Source organism: Mastigoproctus giganteus, chromosome 3 (genome assembly GCF_048544385.1).
Source record: "Mastigoproctus giganteus isolate SK-2022 chromosome 3, ASM4854438v1, whole genome shotgun sequence".
NCBI classification, from domain to species: domain Eukaryota; kingdom Metazoa; phylum Arthropoda; class Arachnida; order Uropygi; family Thelyphonidae; genus Mastigoproctus; species Mastigoproctus giganteus.
The window spans coordinates 206,860,974-206,883,955 of record NC_143577.1 but is presented as its reverse complement, the minus strand read 5'-3'; the positions used below and the strand labels follow the sequence as shown (position 1 = coordinate 206,883,955).

Here is a 22,982-nt window from a genome sequence, read left to right as displayed (position 1 = left end):
CAAGAAGCAAGTTTTCTACTCTTAGCCTGTTCAAACTCTAGTTTGGACTGATTAATAACTTTTACAATTGTTGTGAGCTTTGGTGTAGGCAGAAAATAAAACTGAAAATTAGAAACAAGCCAATTACAAAATGCAACATTCTTCTCCTGAACAACCTTAGCACATTTATTGGAAAACCAAGGTTTAGATAAAGAATGAGATTTTAAAGTGGAGTGTGGGATAAAGGTTCCATTCCTGCAAGAATAATTTCACGATACTATCTGAGCAAATGTTGACATCAGATGTTTTGAAACAGTAATCTAACCAAGGAAAAGAAGAAAAGAAATCTCACAGGTCATCCCATTTTGCATTCTTGTAATGCCAAACAGTACGAGATTGGGAATAGCCATGAGAAAAAGGCTCCATTGGAGAAGAGAATCACCAAGTTGTGATCTGAGGTGCGTAAAGGAATTCTCACTTCGACCGTGTACTTAGAAGGGTTGTTTGTGAGAAAAAGATCAAGCATGATCTTTTAAGGAATGCAGATATAAGGAAGGCAGAGAACTGGAATTTGGGGAGAACAACGTCTACAGAAGGGATAGACAGGATAGGAAAGGAGGAGGGGGTTAGGCTATTAGTTAAGAAACACACAAAATCCAAGGAAGTGAAGCCAGTCGACATTGCTGGACAGTGCAGTGTTGAGTCAGTTTGGTGTGACATAAGCATTGGGAAATCAAAATTGAGAGTAGGAGTGTGCTATAGGCCTAATGACACTGATGAGTATAATAAGAAACTGTACAGGGAAATAGTGGGCCAGTAAATCATTAGTTAAGAAACACACAAAATCCAAGGAAGTGAAGCCAGTCGACATTGCTGGACAGTGCAGTGTTGAGTCAGTTTGGTGTGACATAAGCATTGGGAGATCAAAATTAAGAGTAGGAGTGTGCTATAGGCCTAATGACACTGATGAGTATAATAAGAAACTGTACAGGGAAATAGTGGGCCAGTAAATCAGAGAGTCTTATAATGGGGGATTTTAATTTCCCAGATATTGACTGTAATTTGGGGGCTGGTCACTCACACACTAGCAAGGCTTTTGTGGATTTATTGGATGATTGTTTTCTACATCAGCATGTTCGGGAGGCAACTAGAGGGAGTAATACTCTTGATTTGATTATCAGCAGTGATTCTTCATGCATTAAGAATCTGCAGATAAATGAACCACTAGGTGGCGGTGATCACAGTGTGCTGAAGTGGGATTTAATCAAAGAGGTAACTACCATTAGGGGTAAAGGGAAGGGTTATTGCTTTCGTAAAGGCGACTACGATGGACTGAGACAGTATTTAAATTCTATACGGTGGGACCAACTGATGATGTTACCAACAGCAAATTCAAAATGGGAAGCATTCAAAGAACTTATCTTGGAAGCTACCAGGCTTTACATACCAACTAAGAAATATTGTTCAAGGTTTAGGCGTAAATGGATGTCAGATGAACTAATGAGACATATGGCAGAGAAGAAAAATGCATGGGATATATACAAATTAACACGTGACACAGAAGCCTATAATATATACAAGTTGATCTGTAACCAAATTACAAAGGAGGTTAGGCAGGCGAAGGCAGATTACGAGAAATCTTTGGCAAGGGATGCAAAGAAAAACAGCAAAGAGTTCTTTACTTATGTAAAAGGGGATGAATCAGATTGGTCCACTTGATATCGATGGGTCAACTGTTGATGATCCTGCTCAGGTAGCTAACAAACTAAATGAATATTTTGCATCGACATTCACACATGAGGAGTTATTCAGCGAGGGGAATGCCAGAGGTGTATTCAACTCTGGCATTAAGCTAGAGAATCTTGTAATAACTGAGAGTAAAGTGGAGGAGAAATTGTTGAAGATAAACACAAGAAAGGCACCCGGGGTGGATGGGATCTATCCAGTTATATTAAAGGAGGCAGCAAAATAAGTAAGCAAACCCTTAGCCATAATTATGAGAGCTTCCTTGGACTCAGGGGAGGTACCCACAGACTGGAGATGTACAAATGTGACCCCAATTCAGAAAGGAGGAGCAAAGGCCGACACAAGTAATTATAGACCTGTGAGTTTAACTTCTGTTCCAGGAAAATTAATGGAGGCACTGGTTAAAGAAGCACTGCAGGATCATCTAGACAAGACGTTATAGCTCGGACACAGCATTGTTTTGTTAAGGGAAAGTCTTGTCTGACCAATTTGATTGGATACTATGATGCAGTCACAAAAGAACTGGATGCAGGGAATAACTCTGATATTATAATACTTGGATCTTAGAAAGGCATTTGATACTGTTGCACATGGAAGACTGCTGCACAAATTGGAGCAGTGTGGCATTGGGGGCAATTGCTGCTATGGATAAAGGGGTGGTTGAGGGGGAGAAGAAAGAGAGTGGTAATCAATGGACACTGCTCATCGTGGACTAATGTTATTAGTGGAGTCCCTCAGGGTTCAGTATTGGGTCCTTTTTTGTTTTCTGTATTTATAAATGATATTGATGATGGTATATCAAGCTTAATGTCCAAGTTTGCAGACGATACGAAGGTTGGCAGGGTTGTCAAGGACACTACTGACACTATGCTGCTGCAACAGGATCTGGAAAGGTTGAGCAGATGGGCTGAGAGGTGGCAAATGAAGTTTAACATTGACAAATGTAAAATACTACATATGGGAAACAGCAACCCCAGAGCAACGTATCAACTCTGTGGTACTACACTGACAGTGGCAGAGAATGAAAGGGACCTGGGGGGTGGTTGTGGTTATGCAGGCAGATATGAAGTTCTCTGAGAAGTGCTGACGAGCTGCAAGAGTAGCTCATGGTGTATTGTCAATGATACACAGGAATTTTTCTAGCAGGGATAAGGAGGTGATTATGCCCTTGTATAAGGCAATGGTCAGGCCACACCTAGAGTACTGTATACAGGTCTGGAGGCCTTATTTCAAGAAAGATGTAGAGCTGCTGGAACAAGCAGAGAAGGGCAACAAGATTAGTGAATGGAACAAAGGGGTGCTCTTACGAAGAAAGGCTTAAGTTTTGCAAATTACAGTGTCTGGAGACTAGGCACCAGTGACGTGATCTGATAGAGCATAAATTTAAATTGAGGAAAAACAGATGTAAGGTAGACATGTGGAAATTTGTCTGTAGCCAGCAGGTGGTTGGTTAGTGGAACAGACTTCCATCCCTTGTCATGGAAGTTGATATCCTAAATAAGTTTAAGGCTCAACTGGACAGGTATTTCGAATGAACAGAATGGTGAAGTGGAAGTGGTTTTTTTTTTTTTGGCTGATGCTGCATAAGCTTGCATTCTTGCATCAAATGCCTCTACTAATGCTAATGCATGTTGGCTGTATGGTTAGGATTGTCTGGTATTCTTGTAGGTAAATGAACAATCTGTGCAAGTTCATTAGTAATTGCAAAAGCCTTGGCATTTCGACCAGCTGGGTCGGTGTGACTAGAAAACAGAAGCCAACTGGAGTTGTGAACATTAAAATCACCAAGGAAAATTACCACACTGTTAGGAAAGTTGGACTGGAGAAAGTCAAAGAGCTCCAAGTGATTAGTGGAATTGGGAGAACGGTAGAGACAACAGATGAATTTAACACAATGTGGTAGAGAGAATTTAAGCCAGAGAAGATCGAAAAGAGGAGATTCCAAATTACCAAGTCTCTGACAGGGAATATTGGAATGAACATATGCACAAGTACCACCGTTGAGGCAAAAAGAATTATAAAGCAAATAATTTGGGCAACTGAGATAAGCAGTAGTTGAATCAACCGATAACTGAGATTCTGTCAGAAAAAGTACATGGGGTTTGGCAGACTGCAAGTGGAAATGGACATCTTTGAGATTAGAATTGAGACCACGTATATTTGTGAAATGAATTAGGAAGTGTTTGGGAGGTTTATATCTTTTCGCAGATAAGCTTACTGTATTAGTTTGACAATTTATGGTGTATTCAATGGTAAGAAAAAGTGGATGGGACATGCTGTATGAAGTAATGAAATTTTTGGATATGACGTACACATGGTAAGAATGTACCCAGATCCTTGACATAACGTGGCCTCGACAATCACCCCCCCCTGCATACACATTACTCGGACTCCCTCCAGTCACTATCTGGCAGAGTAGAGGTAGCAAGATTACACACTAGCTGAACCGGAAGCCTCATAAAGAATTACCAATATGTTCGGTCTGGTGCACTAACTAGGGGCCAGCCTGCGAACACCGTTTTAGAGCTGCACCTTCGAAATGTAAGGAAGATTGGATCTCGCCACGGTGTTCATCATAACCTCAAAAATCATCACTCATACTGCATGATGGAAGAGTTGGGGAAGGGTTAACTAGAACTTAGCTCTGGAGACTAAACATGGGTTTCCCCCACTTCAAGCCTCCAATAAGCAAAGTGGTGGTATTGCACCGGTTGATGAGAGTCGTCTACCACCTAGTATTGCCTGGTAACACAGAGGGGCGGCATTCCTCCATGTGGTGTGGGCGCCACCCCTCGAATCCAGCTAACATTGATTCATATCTGGGTGGTCACCCACCATGTGCTTGTGAATTTAGGTTATACCCAGAATTACTAACAGTCCCACCATCATGAAGGTGCAAGCAGAGGATTTGGCTACCAAAGACCGTCCGGACTTTGCCGAAATTGGGTCCACTTGACTTGAGTGTCACCCGAATATCAGTTCCATCAGCGTTTTAGACTTCCAGGTAGCAAGAACAGCTTGTCTGGCACATCTGAGAGAATGTCTTTTACAACTTCTCTTTGTAAAGGACAATTGTGTAAGTGCTGGTCCTAGTTTGCCGATATCATTTTATGTTCCGCTCAAATTGTATTTTTTGTTTTAATTACCATTATGGTTTTTTTTTTTTTTTGTTTTTTTTTTTAATTCATTAATTTATGTAACTTCTCAATGTAGCTTAAATCTGTATCTCTGTACTTGTTCATTGTATAGACAATGTATTGTAAGATTCCTCTGGCCTTTTGTGTAAGGAATCATTAATGCATATGATTTATTAATAAAGAATCATTATTATTATCACCTCTCATCCCTCTTTGCAACATTCCTATATACACTGACAGAACCTGATGAGCTCTTCTAGCAACATGTCTGCACTGCTAAGCCAATTTCTTGTCTTGAGTTTGATGCTACCCATATAGTATGTTTGTTTGTTTGTTTGTTATTTGGTTTTTAGGAGCATTAGCAACTAAGGCCATATTGCTCCAGGGATATGCGGTGGTCATTCCCTGGCCTTTCCGCATCCTCCGTATTTGGTGGGCACGGGCTTGAACCCCGGTCTAATCAAGAAGCGTGTGCTACGCACTGCTGCTCCTGCCCACCTGGCTACGGAGGTGCCCCCATATGGTATGATATGATATATGATATCAGTTCCATCAGCGTTTTAGACTTCCAGGTAGCAAGAACAGCTTGTCTGGCAGTTATCCTGGGATTACTACTACATAAATGCAATATCTCACATTTACCAATGTTAAAATTCAATTACCACTTTTCAATGCAAATGACTAGTTTATTTTTTTATGTTTAACTATCCTGCCCAGCTCATTTTCATTCTCAAATTTAGCCACTAAACTTGAAATACCTCTATCAATATCATTAATAAATGCTGGAAATAGTATGTGGCCGAACAGTGAACACTGTGGATGTTCTGATGTTATGTGTGAGATTCCACAGGAATGTGGAATCTCGCACATAACATCAGTCTAATAAGAGCAGTAGCCATTTATAATTATTCTATCTCCAACCAATAAACCATTCCTCTATTCACTGTAATACTAAGCTACCCATAATGCTGTACAACAATTGTGTTTGTTACATTGTATCAGAGTGTTACTGAAATATAAGTAAATGATATAACTTCTAATATAATAACAGCTAATCAGATTGTTCAGGCATGATCTAAAATGCAAAAAATAGCAATAGCTTGCTGTTTGTTTGTTGTTTGGTTTTTAGGAGCATTAGCAACTAAGGCCATATTGCTCTGGGAATATGCGGTGGTCATTCTCTGACCTTTCCGCATCTTCCGTATTTGGTGGTGACGGGCTCGAACCCCGGTCTAATCAAGAAGCATGTGCTACGCACTGTTGCTCCTTCCCACCTGGCTACGGAGGCGGCAATAGCAATAGCACTGGTTGTTTTGGGGTTTCCTTAAGTACACTGACTAATTTGTTTATTGTTCAGTGGTTCATATATAGTTTGTTGTGTATTATGTCTGCACAAAACAATCTGTATGTTGTATAGCTAGAAAAGCCAGAAAAATTCAAGAGTGGGAATCCATTGAGGTCATCTAACTTCAGCCCTAACTGATGAGGCCTATAAGAATTTTTCCAGTCTCTGACAGAACTTTAATGCAGACTTCACCAAATGAATAACTTGTTTTTGTTTTTTTTTTAGGAGCATTAGCAACTAAGGCCATATTGCTCCGGGGATATGTGGTGGTCATTATCTGACCTTTCCGTATTCTCCATATTTGGTGGTCACGGGCTCGAACCCCTGTCTAATCAAGAAGTGTGTGCTACGCACTGCTGCTCCTGCCCACCTGGCCAAATGAATAACATTGGACAAACTTGCTCCATTGCAATGAAATTCACTGATTCTACCAGACTTTATAATTAAAAACAAGATAAACTGTTGCACAATAATAGGATATGATATTCAAATATACAGGAAATACAAATATAATTTGCATCAAAAAGAAATAGGATGCAGTTAACACACAGACCAAACAAACATTCAAAAAAATAAATAAAAAAAATCACTCACTCCACAAAAAGCCTTCAGTTGTTCTTGACAAAATTTAAAACGTATAGTTAATCCATGGCATTATATATATACAGGAAAGATAGGAAAAATAGACATCATCATCAATAATTCAGTCTTGTGGCTGGTCAGTTCCTCTGATGAGCTGTCGCCATCTTTGTCTCTCCTGCGCCATTTGTTTTAGTTCCTCAAAATTTCGAAGCCTTGCTTCATCCAGCAACATCCTGATGAAGGTCTTTTTTGGCTATCCTAGGGCATTTTCCCTCAACAGTTCCCCCATTGCATTCAGAAGAAAATCACCATGTTGATCATGTAGCCCACCCATTTGAGTCTATTTGATCTTATTCTACCTAGAATTTTCCATTGTTCTTGGACACATCTTAATACTTCCACATTTGACACTTTTTCAGTCCATTTAATTTTTTTCCATCCTGTGCCAGCACCACATCTTGAAGGCCTCAAGTCTCTTTTTGTCTCTCTTTGTTAGAACCCATGTCTCTGCATATAGTGCCACTGACCATTATTATTATCATTATTATTGTCTTCCTAATTTCCTGCGACATCTTCTTCTGTGTAATCAACAACAGTTTATTCTTGAAAGATTGTTTTGCCATTGCAATTCTGGATTGAATCTCAGTTTGACATGAAATGTCCTGTGCAAATAACTGTCCCAGTTACCTAAAGTGCTCTACCTCTTCTATTCTTACTCCATCAATCTCAATTCGAAAGGGAATTAACCTTTTACCAATCATCATTGATTTTGTTTTCATCATGTTTATCTTCATTCCATACTTCAGTGCATTTTTATTTAGTCTTTTGATCATTTTTTGCCGCATAGCAGGGCAACCTGCTATTATGGCCTGATCGTCTGCAAACTTAATAGCATGTACATCCTTTTCACCTATTTTAACCCCCCACTTCTTATTTCCAAGTGCCTCCTTAATTATCACTTCGGCAAAAGCATTGAACAAACCAGGTGAAAGTAAACATCCCTGTCTTACTCTCTTTTTAACTTTAGCTTTTTCTGTCAGTTCTCCCCTCACTCTTATCACCATATTGTGTCTTCTATATAAGTCATAGATCAGTACAATAATCTTCTTCTTGCATCTGATTTTCTCAAGCAATGGTAACAGTTCTCTCCAGATTACTCTATCAAATGCCTTCTTGTAATCAACAAAACACAAATAGAGGTTTCTTCCCATGCTATACATTTTCTCTCCCAACACTCTAATAGCATCTCTCGTCAATCTGCCTCTGTGAAAACCGCACTGTGAGTCATCCAGAAATTGTTCAATGATTCTCCATATGAAGTTTGATAACTTTCAGCAGAATGTTGGATGCATGGGTAATAAGACTTATAGTTCTGCAGTCTTAGCATACTGTTGGTGTCATCTTCTTGGGTACGAGGATTATGACTGATGTGCTGAACTCCTCTGGCCAATGCTCATCCCTGTATATCATCTTTATCAGTTCAAATAAGGCTTTCTTCAGATTTTCTCCACTGCATTTTAAAAGCTCGGAAGGTGTGTTGTCAATTAATGGTGCTTTGTTATTGATAAGGGACTTTAAAGCTGTGTTGAATTCATCTTTAGATATTTTCCTCCTCCATGTTTTCTTGTTCTTCTAGTGCCATATTCCTCCATACGTACATGCTTGAATTGTCATAAAGTTCTTCAACATATCTCCTCCATCTTTCCTTTTGTTCTTCGAAGTTCAGTACTATCATTCCTCATTCCCTTTTCATCCCACATTGCTCCCATTTGGATTCTGCTATTCTTTCTCTTTAACTCTCTGATTTTTCTATGAGCCAAGTTCAAACTTGTTGTTCAAGCATTTCTGTCTCTTGACAGTTCTCTGCCCACCACTGTTCTTTAACCTTCCTACAATCCCTATCAATTTCATTCTTCGGTCTATGATAGTTCCTTCAATCATCATCATCATTTTTTTGGCATTTCAGTCTCCTTCTCCTCATCTCATCCATTTTCTGCAGTAAAATATCTGTGATCCACTTCTTCCTAATTTTTTCACTCTTACCCAGAGCCATCGATGCCGCTTTACAAGTCATCTCCTTGATTGAAGACCAATTTTGCTCTAGATCATTCGTAGTCTCCTCAGCAGCAATAGCATTGGTCAGATCTTGAAACACATTTTATGCACTCGCCTGTTACCAATCAAACTTCTGTTCCAGGAACAGAAATTAAATTCACAGGTCTATGTGAGTTTACAGTCTATGAAACTCACAGGTTAAACTCCAGTTAAATGGAGGCACTGGTTAAAGAAACACTGCTGATGCTATGCTGCTGCAACAGTATCTGGAAAGGTTGAGCAGATGGGCTAAGAGATGGCAAATGAAGTTTAACATTGACAAATGTAAAGTACTACATATGGGAAACAGCAACCCCAGAGCAACGTATCAACTCTGTGGTACTACACTGACAGTGGTAGAGAATGAAAAGGACCTGGTGATAATTGTGCAGGCAGATAAGTTCTCTGAGCAGTGCAGATGGTCTGCAAGAGTAGCTCATGGTGTCTTGTCAATGATATACAGGAATTTTTCTAGCAGGGATAAAGAGCCATTATCCCCCTTGTATAAGACAATGGTCACGCCACACCTTGAGTACTGTATACAGGTCTGGAGACCTCATTTCAAGAAGGATGCAGAGCTGCTGGAACGAATACAGAGAAGGGCAACAAGATTAATGAATGGAACAAAGGATTGCTCTTACGTAGAAAGGCTTAAGTTTTGCAAATTACAGTCTGGAGACTAGGCATAGGCGAGGTGATCTAATAGAGATGTATAAAGCCTTGAATGGTTTGAGCATGCTCCATGCTAATGGGATTCTGCCTCTTGCTCAGAATAATCACCTGAGAGGACATAAATTCAAATTGAGGAAAGACAGATGTAGGATAGATGTCTGGAAATTTGCCTTTAGCCAGCAGGTAGTTGGTTGGTGGAACAGACTTCCATCCCTTGTTGTGGAAGTTGATAGCCTAAATAAATTTAAAGCTCAGCTGGACAGGTATTTCGAACGAACGGAGGGGTGAAATAGAAGTGGTTTTTTTTTTTTTTTTTTTTGGCTGATGCTGCATAAGCTTGCTTTCTTGCATCATATGCCTCTACTAATGCTAATGCTAACTTCGTCTTCATTTTCTTTGTCTTCGTTGCTAACAAGGTTTTCTAAATCTTCCACTGAAAAACCACCATCTGCATTCAATAAATTTCTAATATCCTCTTCATTGACATTTTCGAAACCTATTGATTGAGCCATCTGGATAACTTCATTTCTAATTTCTTGGATGTTATTTTCTTCTTCTAGTACAACTTCTGGCCATATTTTGTGCCAAACTCCATTTAAGCATTTCTTAGTGACTTCTTACCAAGAACTAACAATGTTTTCAATTGCGTTTTTAATGGTGTAGTTTTTACAAAAAGTTTTAACTGTCATTTCCTCTTTATCCTCTAGTTCAACTGAATTGCTTAATGTTCGACGCAGATAATAAGCTTTAAATGATGCTATTACTTCCTGATCCAATGGTTGAATCAGTGAAGTTGTGTTTGCTGGAAGAAACACAACTTTGACAGGAATGCATGTGTCCAATGTGTTAAGATCAGTAGGATGTCCCGGAGCATTGTCTAACAACAAAAGAGCTTTTTCTTCAAAGTTGTTTTTTTGACAATACCGTTTTACTTCAGGACAAAAGTGGTTAACAAACCAATCAGTAAATAGCTCCTTGGTAACTCACGCTTTTCTATTTGCTTTCCATATTACAGGTAAATTCATTTTTATGTTCCTTTTAACGCCCTCAGATTTTCTGAATGGTAAACTAATAACAATTTTAATTTATAATCGCCAGAGGCATTTGATCCAAAGAGTAACGTTAAAAGGTCTTTGGCTGCTTTGAACCCAGCAGCTGATTTTTCTTCAATAGAAATGAAGCTTTTTGATGGTAGCCGTTTCCAGAACAAACCGCTTTCGTCAACAATGAACACCAAATTTGGTGGAAAATTTTCATGTTCAATTATTTCCTTTAGTTTTTCTGGAAACTTATTTGCAGCTTCAACATCTACACTTGCAGCTTCTCCTGTTAATTTTACACTATGAATCCTGGCCCATTTTTTAAATTTCTCAAACCAACCACGAGAAGGCCCAAAAGTTTCCATAATTCCTTCAGTTTGTTTGGATTTCAGGTGATTAAACAAAAATAATGCTTTTTCTTGAATCACCATTTGACTTAAAGGCATATGATGTTGTGACATATCTTCTATCCACAAACTTAACATTTACTCCATTTTTTCTAAAATTAGACTCCTTAAGCGAGTTAATTTTGCCGCTGTAACATCTGTACAATTCTGAGCAGACTGTTTTATTTTTTCTGATTGACTTAGTATGGTTGTTAAAGTTGATTGCACTAATCCTAAAGAATGTGCCACATCGGATTTTCTTTCGCTGCTTTCAACACATTGTACAATATTTAGTTTAGTTTCCAAAGAAATTGCTTTTCTTTTCTTTGATTCTGACATTTTAACTAAAAAAAAAAATATATTTCTATTAAAATTTACAAAATCTACATTAGATCAAATTATTGTCAATTATTGTAATGCACCACACTGAAACAACGTCAATCATGTATTGCAATGCACCACACTGAAACACACCCTATGAAGTGTAAACAACAACTAAATTAGGTGAATAACGCGCATAACTGTTATAACAGACACACCCACAGCTTGAGAGCACTCGGGAGTATGTAACGAGTTGCCTTCAGTCACCAATCGGATGATTGTCGGGTGTTGGCCTTAAACTGGAATATTTTTTATGTTAAATGGGGCTTGAAATTGCGGACTTCGTTATCAGAGGTAACGTTAACCGAGGTATGACTGTATATATATATATATAAACGGGAATAAATATACATATGCATTATTCAATTAGCTTTGCACTTTTTAATTTTTTTTGACAGGAATAACGTCTATACTGGGGGTACCCTACAGGACTCAGGCTGTCACAAAAAGTGAAACATCTAACTGCTGTTATATCTCCAAAACTAATAGACAATAGTATAAACAATTTATACTTATTTTGTTGGGTATATAATGCCGTCGATGAATATGCAAGAAAAAATTAGAAATTTGATATTTAATACAATTTTTTCGAAAAAAACTAAAAAGTTCACAATTTGGTCATTTGCCATTGTGCCTTGGTTACTTTCATTCTCAATAGCAGTGACACAACAAGTGCAATGCATGCGCCCAAGAAAACTCAACTGTATGTAACAAGTGCAGTGACACAACAAATTGCGTACAACTGAGTAACAAAATTGTTGCCCTTTGAGAGCTCTACAAGAATATATAACTAGATTTCAAATCGGGTTTTTAGTTTTCGGGAGCTGAACAACTTGTTAAAGTAACTACTTTGTTCAGTTACTTTGCATTTATTGAGCAGTGTGGTTGTGTTTCATTTAGTTAAGTTTTGACAATGCTGAAAGTTATATCAACTAAACATGTTCAGAAGATTGACAAAATCACAAATCTAATGTTGAAAAGCAAGCACCAAAGTTGGCGACAGAACACAAGTTTGTTTGTTTGTTTGTTTGTTATTTGGTTTTAAGGAGCATTAGCAACTAAGGCCATATTGCTCCGGGATATGTGGTGGTCATTCCCTGACCTTTCCGCATCCTCTGTATTTGGTGGTGATGGGCTCGAACCCCAGTCTAATCAAGAAGCATGTGCTACGCACTGCTGCTCCTGCCCACCTGGCTACGGAGGCCCCACAGAACACAAGAGAGAAAGAGAGAGATTCGTAAGCATAAACACAAGAAAGATCAATTAGAGCCAGACATTATTCACGGATCCACCTTCGGCTCCTTGGAGCTAACATAAATTGTTTTTTTTTTTTTTTTTATCTTCAGTGAGGTGCAGCTATTATCTCCCTTCTATCGCAACGTCTAGCCAATTTCCAATATATTAATGATTTTTGAATTTTACAACAAACATATTTTCATGTTGGTTCTTACAGGCTTTGCCCCAATGGATAAAATTTAAATTATAGCCAGATAAAATGTTAAATATTTATGCTATGCTATAGCACAGGAAAACAATCAGCTGACTGTTAGAACTAAGAACATTCCAACCGTCAAAAGAAACACATGTCCATAAGTAGTTAAATACTACCTGATATCATGAAAACCCTACAAAAATCAACTTTGTTAACAAGGTGGTCACTAAGAAAATCTAATAACTCTTTTTAATACCACATTTTCAACATAAAATCCAAGAGCATATAGTACAGGGGCCAGGCACCACTATCTCTTGTCTATGCATATTGATATATAACTTATCAATTTAATTATTAATAAGCCTATTAAATATGTCATGTTGTATTTTGTAGTATTACTGTTAAAAAAAAAAAAAAAACACTTATACATTTAAAAATAAACCACACCTGAGACTTGGAGCCTGCAATACCTAATTCCACCACTTCTAAAACTGTATGGACACTATCCTTATCTTGAAGCAAATCAGGATGTTCTACCAGCCATGTTGTTACACACTGGTATGCTGCTACTATTGTTGAATGCAGATCTCTAGAATGTGCAGGTGGAGGACGAGAACACTGGAACACAATATAATCACATATCCACTTCACTGCTCGCTTTCCTTCAAGAGAATCTATCAATAAAAAAAAAAGTATATATATATATATATATATATATATATATATATATATACACACACACACACACACATATTCGTTTCTACTTGTTTTAGTTTATTTGTAGATTGTTACCGATTATTGGTGTTTTTCATATAAGTATTAGTGTTCACACAATTTGTGTAATCAAGCTAGTCTAGTTTAGGTTATCTTCATTTGAACACCAATACTTATATGAAAAACACCAATAATCAGTAAAAATCTACAAATAAACTAAAACAAGTAGAAACGAATATATACTGGCACATATAATGTACAATTGGCCTAATGGCATTAACGCTGCACAAAAGAACACATAAATTTAAAAGAATACATACATCTAAACGTAATAACAATATAAATGCTAATAATATATATATATATATATATATAACTATAAAAATTATATGAAAAGGAAAGGGAAATATTATTTATCAACAAATTCAAGATACACCTATGATTCAAGATACAACAAATTCAAGATACACCTCCTATGGGCAGTCCAGCTTCTTGTATTATTGCCATTCTATACCTTTATTGGTTTGAAATTTCCTTTCACAAAAATGTCATTTTTCTTTAGATATGTTGACGACATATGAGTGTTTAATTATCCTAAATTTTGGCTATCTATATCCCCAAGAACTTTTGTTGGAAAAAAGCAATTAATGTGACCATGCAGCTAATTATCTGGATTTGGACAAAGTATTAATAATGGTCTAATATTATTAACATTTACAACAAATGTGATATATTTAATTTTTAATGTGGTCAACTTTATTCATTGGCTATCAAATATCTCTAAAAACATCCATTCTAACATTATTCTTTCTCAGTGTCTAAGAATTGCTACTATATGTAAAGATTATTAATTTGGTGACTAATAACATTTTTTTTTTTTAACATTAGAAAATTCTATGTTAAACTGATTGAAAATTCATTTCCCCTATCTTACCTACAATATCATTTCATAAGAATTTTCTTAATCAAATTCTCGATTAGCTTGCATCTTATTATTGTTCAGTATTTTTGGCTTCTTACTGTCTTGAATAAAATTAATTAATTTTTTCCAATTTCGTGTTTGGGTGTGTATATTTTGTATTCTATGGTGGAAAACATGTACCTATAATTACAATTTGCAGAATGCTTGTACATGAAAAATGAACGTTGTAATTCTGTCCACTTGGCATCTTCCAATTTTTTTTTTTTTTTAGTGGCAGAATAATGGCATATTATTAGTGATATTTTGCTTATTTTGGCCAGGGTGCCAGCCTAAATTCTCTCCTTTTTTGGCTTTCATTTCCGGATACTTTTGCCTTACTTTTATTTTATTGAGGAAATTTTATTGAAAATTTTTCATTTGGATGTTTTTCTCCCACTCACATTTTTGACTACCCGAAGTCACTACTAGTACAAAAAGAAGGCCTCCTAATTTTTGTTTTCAAATGTGGCACCACAGATCATTTTGTGTCACTGAGTGGTCACTGGAGGCCACTAGTTTCACCATAATGACAGGAGAGATTGCTTCTACAGGGATGGGATACACTTAAATAGAAAGGGTGCAAGAATGTTTGCTGATGCTATCGAGGCAGTGTTAGGTGGGTCGGAAAACTGCTAGCTTGGGGGGAGACAAAGACCAATAGATTGACAGTAGCCACTGGCAGAGGTGAAAGAGATTCTTGCACTGCTTCTATTAGAATGAGCAGAAGCCTGAAAAACAAGATGCATTGTATTTCAGAGACTGCTGGGAGCCATTGCGGTACAAGTAAACACATGGGTTGTGTTAGGGTAGCTAAGAATAGAAACAGGTGCAGGTATACTTGCGTGTACACCAATGCTAGGAGTTTAGTAAATAAATTTGATGAATTTGAGGTATTGCTCAAAACATCAAAGGCAGATATTGTTGGGATATCAGAGACGTGGTGTCACACAGATATAAGGGATGCAGAACTGCAATTTGGGGAGTACAACGTCTACAGAAAGGATAGACAGGATAGGAAGGGGGGAGGGGTTATGCTATTAGTTAAGAAACACATAAAAACCAAGGAAGAGAAGCCAGTCGACATCGCTGGACAGTGCAGTGTTGAGTCAGTTCGGTGTGACATAAGCATTGGGAGATCAAAATTGAGAGTAGGAGTGTGCTATAGGCCTAATGACTCTGATGAGTATAATAAGGAACTGTACAGGGAAATAGAGTGGGCCAGTAAATCAGAGAGTCTTATAATGGGAGATTTTAATTTCCCAGATATTGACTGGAATTTGGGGGCTGGTTACTCACACACTGGCAGGGCTTTTGTGGATTTATTGGATGATTGTTTTCTACATCAGCATGTTCGGGAGGCAACTAGAGGGAGTAATACTCTTGATTTGATTATCAGCAGTGATTCTTCATGCATTAAGAATCTGCAGATAAATGAACCACTAGGTGGCGGTGATCACAGTGTGCTGAAGTGGGATTTACTCAAAGAGGTAACTACCATTAGGGGTAAAGGGAAGGGTTATTGCTTCCGCAAAGGCAACTACGATGGACTGAGACAGTATATAAATTCTATACGGTGGGACCAACTGATGATGTTACCAACAGCAAATTCAAAATGGGAAGCATTCAAAGAACTTATTTTGGAAGCTACTAGGCTTTACATACCAACTAAGAAATATTGTTCAAGGTTTAGGCCAAAATGGATGTCTGATGAACTAATGAGGCATATGGCAGAGAAGAAAAATGCATGGGATACTTACAAATTAACACTTGACACAGACGCCTATGATAGATACAAGTTGATATGCAACCAAGTTACAAAGGAGGTTAGGCAGGCGAAGGCAGATTACGAGAAATCCTTGGCAAGGGATGCAAAGAAAAACAGCAAAGAGTTCTTTACTTATGTAAACTCTAGAAGGAAGGGGATGAATCAGATTGGTCCACTTGATATTGATGGGTCAACTGTTGATTATCCTGCTCAGGTAGCTAACAAACTAAATGAATATTTTGCATCGACATTCACACATGAGGAGTTATTCAGCAAGGGGAATGCCAGAGGTGTATTCAACTCTGATGCTGCATAAGCTTGCTTTCTTGCATCAAATGCCTCTACTAGTGCTAATGCTAATGAGTGCAGCACACATAGTTCAAAATGGTGGATGTTACAGATATACGTACAAGCAAGGAGTGGTGAGCGAATTTCTTCTTATTATTATTATTAGCCATATTGTGCAAGGAAGTCCAAGGCTTATGCTGCACCAGCCAAAAAAAATTCCTGCATTATCCTGAGTGTGTGTGAGAGAGAGAGAGAGAGAGAGAAGTAGAAAGGAATCACCAAGAAAGAGAAGAATGGTGATATCCAGCACTCAGGACCCTGGGTTTGCCAAGTCCATACTCACCAGATGTGAGCCCTACCAAGGAAAAAGTGACACCTATCAAAATCCAAACACATCTCAAAAATGTTTATGGTGACAATACTGTAGACGTTGAGACGTTGGGTAAGACACTTTAAGAGTGGGGAAAGTGACAGTTTGCAAGCCCCAAAGCAGCCAGCCAGTAACGTCAATGTGCTGATCAAAGAAGACCACCGCATCATAACACGTGAATTGTACGATGCAATAGGTATTGGGAAACCTGCTGTGATAAACACCATAAAGGAACTAGGCAACAACGAGATTTGTGCCCAGTGGGTCCCAAAAATGCTGACACATGAACACAAAGAAGCCCAGAAAGTCATCTGTACAGAACTTCTCCAGCACTACGAGAGCGAAGGAGAGGTTTTCTTTCACGCATAGTCACAGGTGACGAAACCCAGGTCCACCGTTATGACCCTGAAACGAAGAGACAGTTGATAGAGTAACCTCACCAGAAGAAGTTCAAAAGACAGCCTTCTGTCAGTAAAGTCAGAGTGACAATGTTTTGGGACAAAGATGGGGACTTGCTTGTGACTTCTTGGAGCATGGCACTACACTCAACTCAGATTGATAAGTGGAAACATTGAAGAAGTTGAAAGCCCACATCTGTAGAGTTCGACCAGACAAAAACCTCAATGAGGTTCATCTCCTCCATGACAATGCACAACCCCACACCAGTCTGCACATGATGGAGAACTGTTCTTCCTCATTCCTCTTACAGCCTGGATCTTGCACCTTCCGACTATCACTTCTGCCCATTGAAGGGTGCACTCCATGGAACCCATTTTGCAGATGAAGACCGCTCAAGCACAGTGTTCACGAAGCCCTCTGGAGCAAGAGTAAGGACTTTTGTAGGATTGGAATATAGTATCTGACTCAGAGATGGAAGAAGTGTATAGAAAATTATGTTGACTTTGTGTAAAGGCGCATTTAGGGCTAGAGCCTCAAGCTGCGAACAAATTTAGACTATGTATATAAAGTGTTTAGCATCATAATACACAGCCATTTCTGAATAAACAGAAAATTTTTAAGGTGGCATCGTTTTAGGTTATATCTCATATTGTGAATGCCTTCACAACGAGTTGCCATGATATTGCACTACTTCGAATAAGTAACGCTTCACCTAAGGAGAAGACTAGTGTTACTTATTCTCAGATAGGTACCACCACCCAGACAGCACTGTTTCAGGGCTATTTGGCCCTTCGTCAGTGAGTGGGTAGGTACCCAAGTGATGCAATGATGGCAAAAACAGTTATGAAGTATAACTCCACAATATGAGAGATGCTTGATGGTGTATGATGTATTTAGTCTAAATACATCATGGTGATACCTATCTGAGAATAAGTAACACTAGTCTTCTCCTTAGGTGAAGCGTTACTTATTCGAAGTAGTGCAATATCATGGCAACTCGTTGTGAAGGCATTCACAATATGAGATATAACCTAAAACGATGCCACCTTAAAAATTTTCTGTTTATTCAGAAATGGCTGTGTATTATGATGCTAAGCACTTTATATACATAGTTGACTTTGTGTTTATTAATGATTGAGGATTAAGTTATGTAAAAGGCATAGCTGTAGGGATTAAATTTTCTGAGTAAAAAAATAGGAGGCATTACTTTTTTACCACTCCTCATATATCCTTAATTAGTTTACTTTCTCCTACATGGTTCCTTTGAATCATTCCCTTCATATTAGGCAAGTTTGCTTCTATAACCATTTAGTCCATATTTTCTTTAGTTTTAATTATCCATTTCTCTGTCATATTTACACATTCTATCTACTGTATTTTACATAATTTTTTTTTTAGTTTTCATTTGCTTTTGTCTCAGTAATGTGTACATCTACCACATGCTGCTTACTGTTATTACTTGCATGTGCTTCTTATCACTATTCCTGCCACTGGCTAATTGCTACTCTGGGCTCTATCCTACATTAACAGTTCTTTGTTTTAATTTAGTTTCTCAGCTATATATATATATATCTTTTCTTTTGATATATTTTGGTTTTGTTCCCCTGTCATGTCAACCATAAATTACATACCAGCTTTCTATTTCTCCTCCTTTATAGTGTTATTTTCATATATATTTTTACTTTGTATACTCTGAAAATTGTTTTCCCTCCTCTCTTTTCCTTAATTCTATTTATTAATTTTACTTTGCCATGGCACATACTTTATGTTAGAAACAGAGGACACTATACTGTCATTTTGTCATGCAATCTGTTGGTTGACACTTGAAAAGACACCAGGATTGTGCAATATGTGGCAATATAATTATATACAAGTATTTATTTCTGTATAGTGTTTAAAATGTATTAATTGGTTTTTTTGCCTTTTTTAGTAGTTATAATACCTACTCTCATCTTTCCTTTTTTTATCTTCCACTTTTTTTTCTTTTCTTTTCTCAGCAGCTGTTATCTATACATTGCACACATGCACGCACACTATAATTCACCTGATTATGGAGCTCAATTAAAATTTTATTGTAAAAGGTATTTAAAAATGGTTTGCTGCAATAAAGCAACTCAAAGAATTTTTTATTGTACAACCCTGTTTCGGTAAACCTCCACATGCATTAGATAAAACAATACTTATACTTACTAAGTTAAGACCAAAGAACTCCACATTTGCAGTAGTAGGCAAGAAAAGAGGGAGTGAGTTTGTAATTGCTGTCGAGTATATATTGAATTTGAAAGCATCGCCTGGCATTATAATGGGTCACAGTTACTCACCACTTGTATTAAAATACCATTAATTAAATATGATAGGGAAAAAACTAATAAAATACAAAAAATACATAAAAAATAATAAGTACAAAAAAATAAAATAAAAATTGCTATCTAGTTGGCAAAGACTGGTGTAACCTTTCTACAGCATTAATAGGGAAACAAAGGTCTAGCAAGATAACCTATAATATATCCTCTCAACCAAATGAAATTTCGATTTATAATGGACAGAGGAAAGCACTTATTAATTAGATGTGTAGTAGTAGTAGTAGTGGCACTTGATGCAAGAAAGCAGTGTAGGAGCTTATGCAGCATCAGCCAAAAAAAAAAAAAAAAAAAAATCACACCATACCCTCCAATTGCCTGTCCAGTTCCTCCTTAAATTTATTTAACCTATCAACTTCCACAACGACAGATGGAAGTTTGTTCAGGCAATTAACAACCCGCTGGCTAAAGGCAAATTTCCGCACATCTATTCTACATCTATCCTTTCTTAATTTGAACTTATGTCCCCGTAGGTTCGTATTCTGAACAAGTGGGAGGATCCCATCAGAATTCAGCGTGCTCAACCCATTCAAGGCCTTATAGACCTCAATCAGATCACCGCGCAGGTGCCTAGTCTCCAGCCACTGCAATTTGCAGAACTTAAGCCTCTCTTGGTAAGAGGATGCCTTCATTCCCCTCACCAATCGTGTTGCTCTTCTCTGTACACGCTCAAGCAAATCTACATCCTTCCTAAAATGAGGCCTCCAGACCTGTACGCAGTACTCAAGACGTGGCCTGACCATTGCCTTATACAGAGGGACAATCACCTCCTTTTCCCTGCTAGCAAAATTCCTATATATCATTGACAAAACCCCATGACCTGCCCTAGCAGCCTGTCTACATTGCTCAGAAAACTTCATATCTGACTGCACAATTACTCCCAGGTCTTTTTCATTTTCTACCACCTTAAGTGTAGTACCACACAGTTGGTACGTTTCTCTGGGGTTACTTCTACCCATATGCAGTACTTTGCATTTGTCAAGGTTAAACTTCAGTTGCCACTTCTTAGCCCATCTGCCCAAATTATCTAGATCCTGTTGCAGTAGCACACTGCCATTACTGTCATTAACAACCCTGCCAACCTTCGTGTCATCTGCAAACTTCGACATTAAGCCTGATATACCTTCATCAATATCATTGATAAATATACAAAACAACAGTGGCCCCAACACCGAACCCTGTGGGACTCCACTAATAACATTAGTCCACGAAGAGCAGCACCCATTGATTACCACCCTCTGTCTTCTCCCACTTAACCATCCTTTTATCCATTGCAGCAACTTACCCTTAATACCATTCTGCTCCAATTTGTACAGTAGTCTTCCATGCGCAACAGTGTCAAAAGCTTTCCTGAAATCCAAGTATATGATATCAAAATTATTTTTTGCATCCAGTTCCTTTGTGACCACATCATAATAACCAATCAAATTTGTCAGACAAGACTTTCCCTTAACAAACCCATGCTGTGTCTGAATTATTGCTGCAGTCTTGTCTAGATGATCCTGCAATGCATCTTTAACCAGTGACTCCATTATTTTACCCGGAACAGAAGTTAAACTAACTGGTCTGTAATTATTCGTGTCACCCTTCGAACCTCCTTTGTGAATTGGGGATACATTTGCACATCTCCAGTCCGTGGGAACCTCTCCTGAGTCCAAGGATGCTCTCATAATTATGGCTAAGGGTTTGCTTAGTTGCTTTGCCGCCTCCTTTAATATAACTGGATAGATCCCATCCGCCCCAGGTGCCTTTCTTATGTTTAACTTCAACAATTTCTCCTCCACTTTGCTCTCAGTTATTACAAAATCATTAAGCACACTGCTACAATTTGATAACCTTCTTCCATTTTCAAACTGTAATGATTCCTCACGTGTGAATGTAGATGCAAAATACTCATTCAGTTTGTTTGCTATCTGAGCAGGATCATCAACAGTCGAACCATCGATGTCAAGTGGACCAATCATATTCAGCCCCTTCCTTTTAGAGTTTATATAAGTAAAGAAATCCTTGCTGTTTTTCTTAGCATCTTTTGCCAAAGATTTCTCGTAATCCGCCTTTGCCTGCCGAACCTCCTTTGTGACCTGATTACAGACTAGCTTATATCTGCTACAGGCTTCTGCGTCGCCTGATAATTTATATGCATCCCATGCATTTTTCTTCTCTGTCACGAGTCTCATTAGTTCATTTGATAACCATTTAGGCCTAAACCTTGAACAATATTTCTTCATCGGTATGAAAAGTCTAGTAGCTTCCACGATTAATTCCTTGAATGCTTCCCACTTAGAATTTACTGTTTGGAACATCGTCAGTCGATCCCACTGTACAGAATTTAAAAACTGTCTGAGACCACTGTACTCCCCTTTACGGAAGCAAAAACCCTTTCCTTTACCCCTGACGGTAGTTACCTCTTTGAGTAAATCCCACTTCAGCACACTGTGATCACTGCCACCTAGTGGTTCCTTTATCTGCAAATTCTTAATACACGAATGATCACTGCTGATAACCAGATCAAGAGTATTACTTTCTCTGGTTGCCTCTCGAACATGCTGCTGCAGAAAACAATCATCCAATAAATCCACAAAAGTCTGACTAGTGTGTGAGTGACCAACCCACAAGTTCCAGTCAATATCTGGGAAGTTAAAATCCCCCATTATAAGACATTCTGATTTACTGGCCCACTCTATTTCTCTGTACAATTGTTCATTGTACTCATTCGAGTCATTAGGCCTATAACACACTCCTACTCTTATTTTTGCTTTTGCAGTGCTTATGTCACACCAAACTGACTCAACAGTGCACTGTCCATCTATATCAACTGGATGCACTTCTCTTGATTTTATGTTTTTCTTAATTAACAGCATAACACCTCCTCCCTTTCTGTCCTGTCTATCCTTTCTGTACACATTGTACTCCCCAAATTCCAGTTCTGCATTCCTTATATCTTTGTGACACCACGTCTCTGCTATCCCAACAATATCCGCCTTTGATGTCTTGACCAACACTTCAAATTCATCAAATTTATTTACTATACTTCTAGCATTGGTATACATGCAAGCATACATGCTCCTATGCCTATTCCTCGTTACCCTAACACATCCCATATACCCAACTATTCCAGGATGACTGCCATCCGTCCCTGAAACCCCCAACACCCCTCGCTCCAGGTCGCTTCTTATTCTAATAGAAGTTGTGCAAGAATCACCTTCACCTCTGCCTGCGGTTACTGTTAAACTATTAGTCTTTGTATCCCCCCAAACTAGCAGTTTTCCGACCCACCTAACACTGCCTCGATAGCATCAGCAAATATTCTTGCACCCTTTCTATTTAAGTG

At 38.1% G+C, this 22,982-nt stretch overlaps 1 protein-coding gene across 1 annotated transcript in view; it reads right to left on the bottom strand.

The window, feature by feature from the left end:
• Positions 1 to 22,982, bottom strand: part of LOC150088630 (ral GTPase-activating protein subunit beta) — a 522,786-nt gene that overhangs the window by 224,038 nt on the left and 275,766 nt on the right. Inside the window, exon 16 of the mRNA XM_090369596.1 lies at positions 13,242 to 13,468. Within this exon, the coding sequence (XP_090225722.1) occupies positions 13,242 to 13,468 (227 nt within the window). The remainder of the gene's footprint in view (positions 1 to 13,241; positions 13,469 to 22,982) is intronic.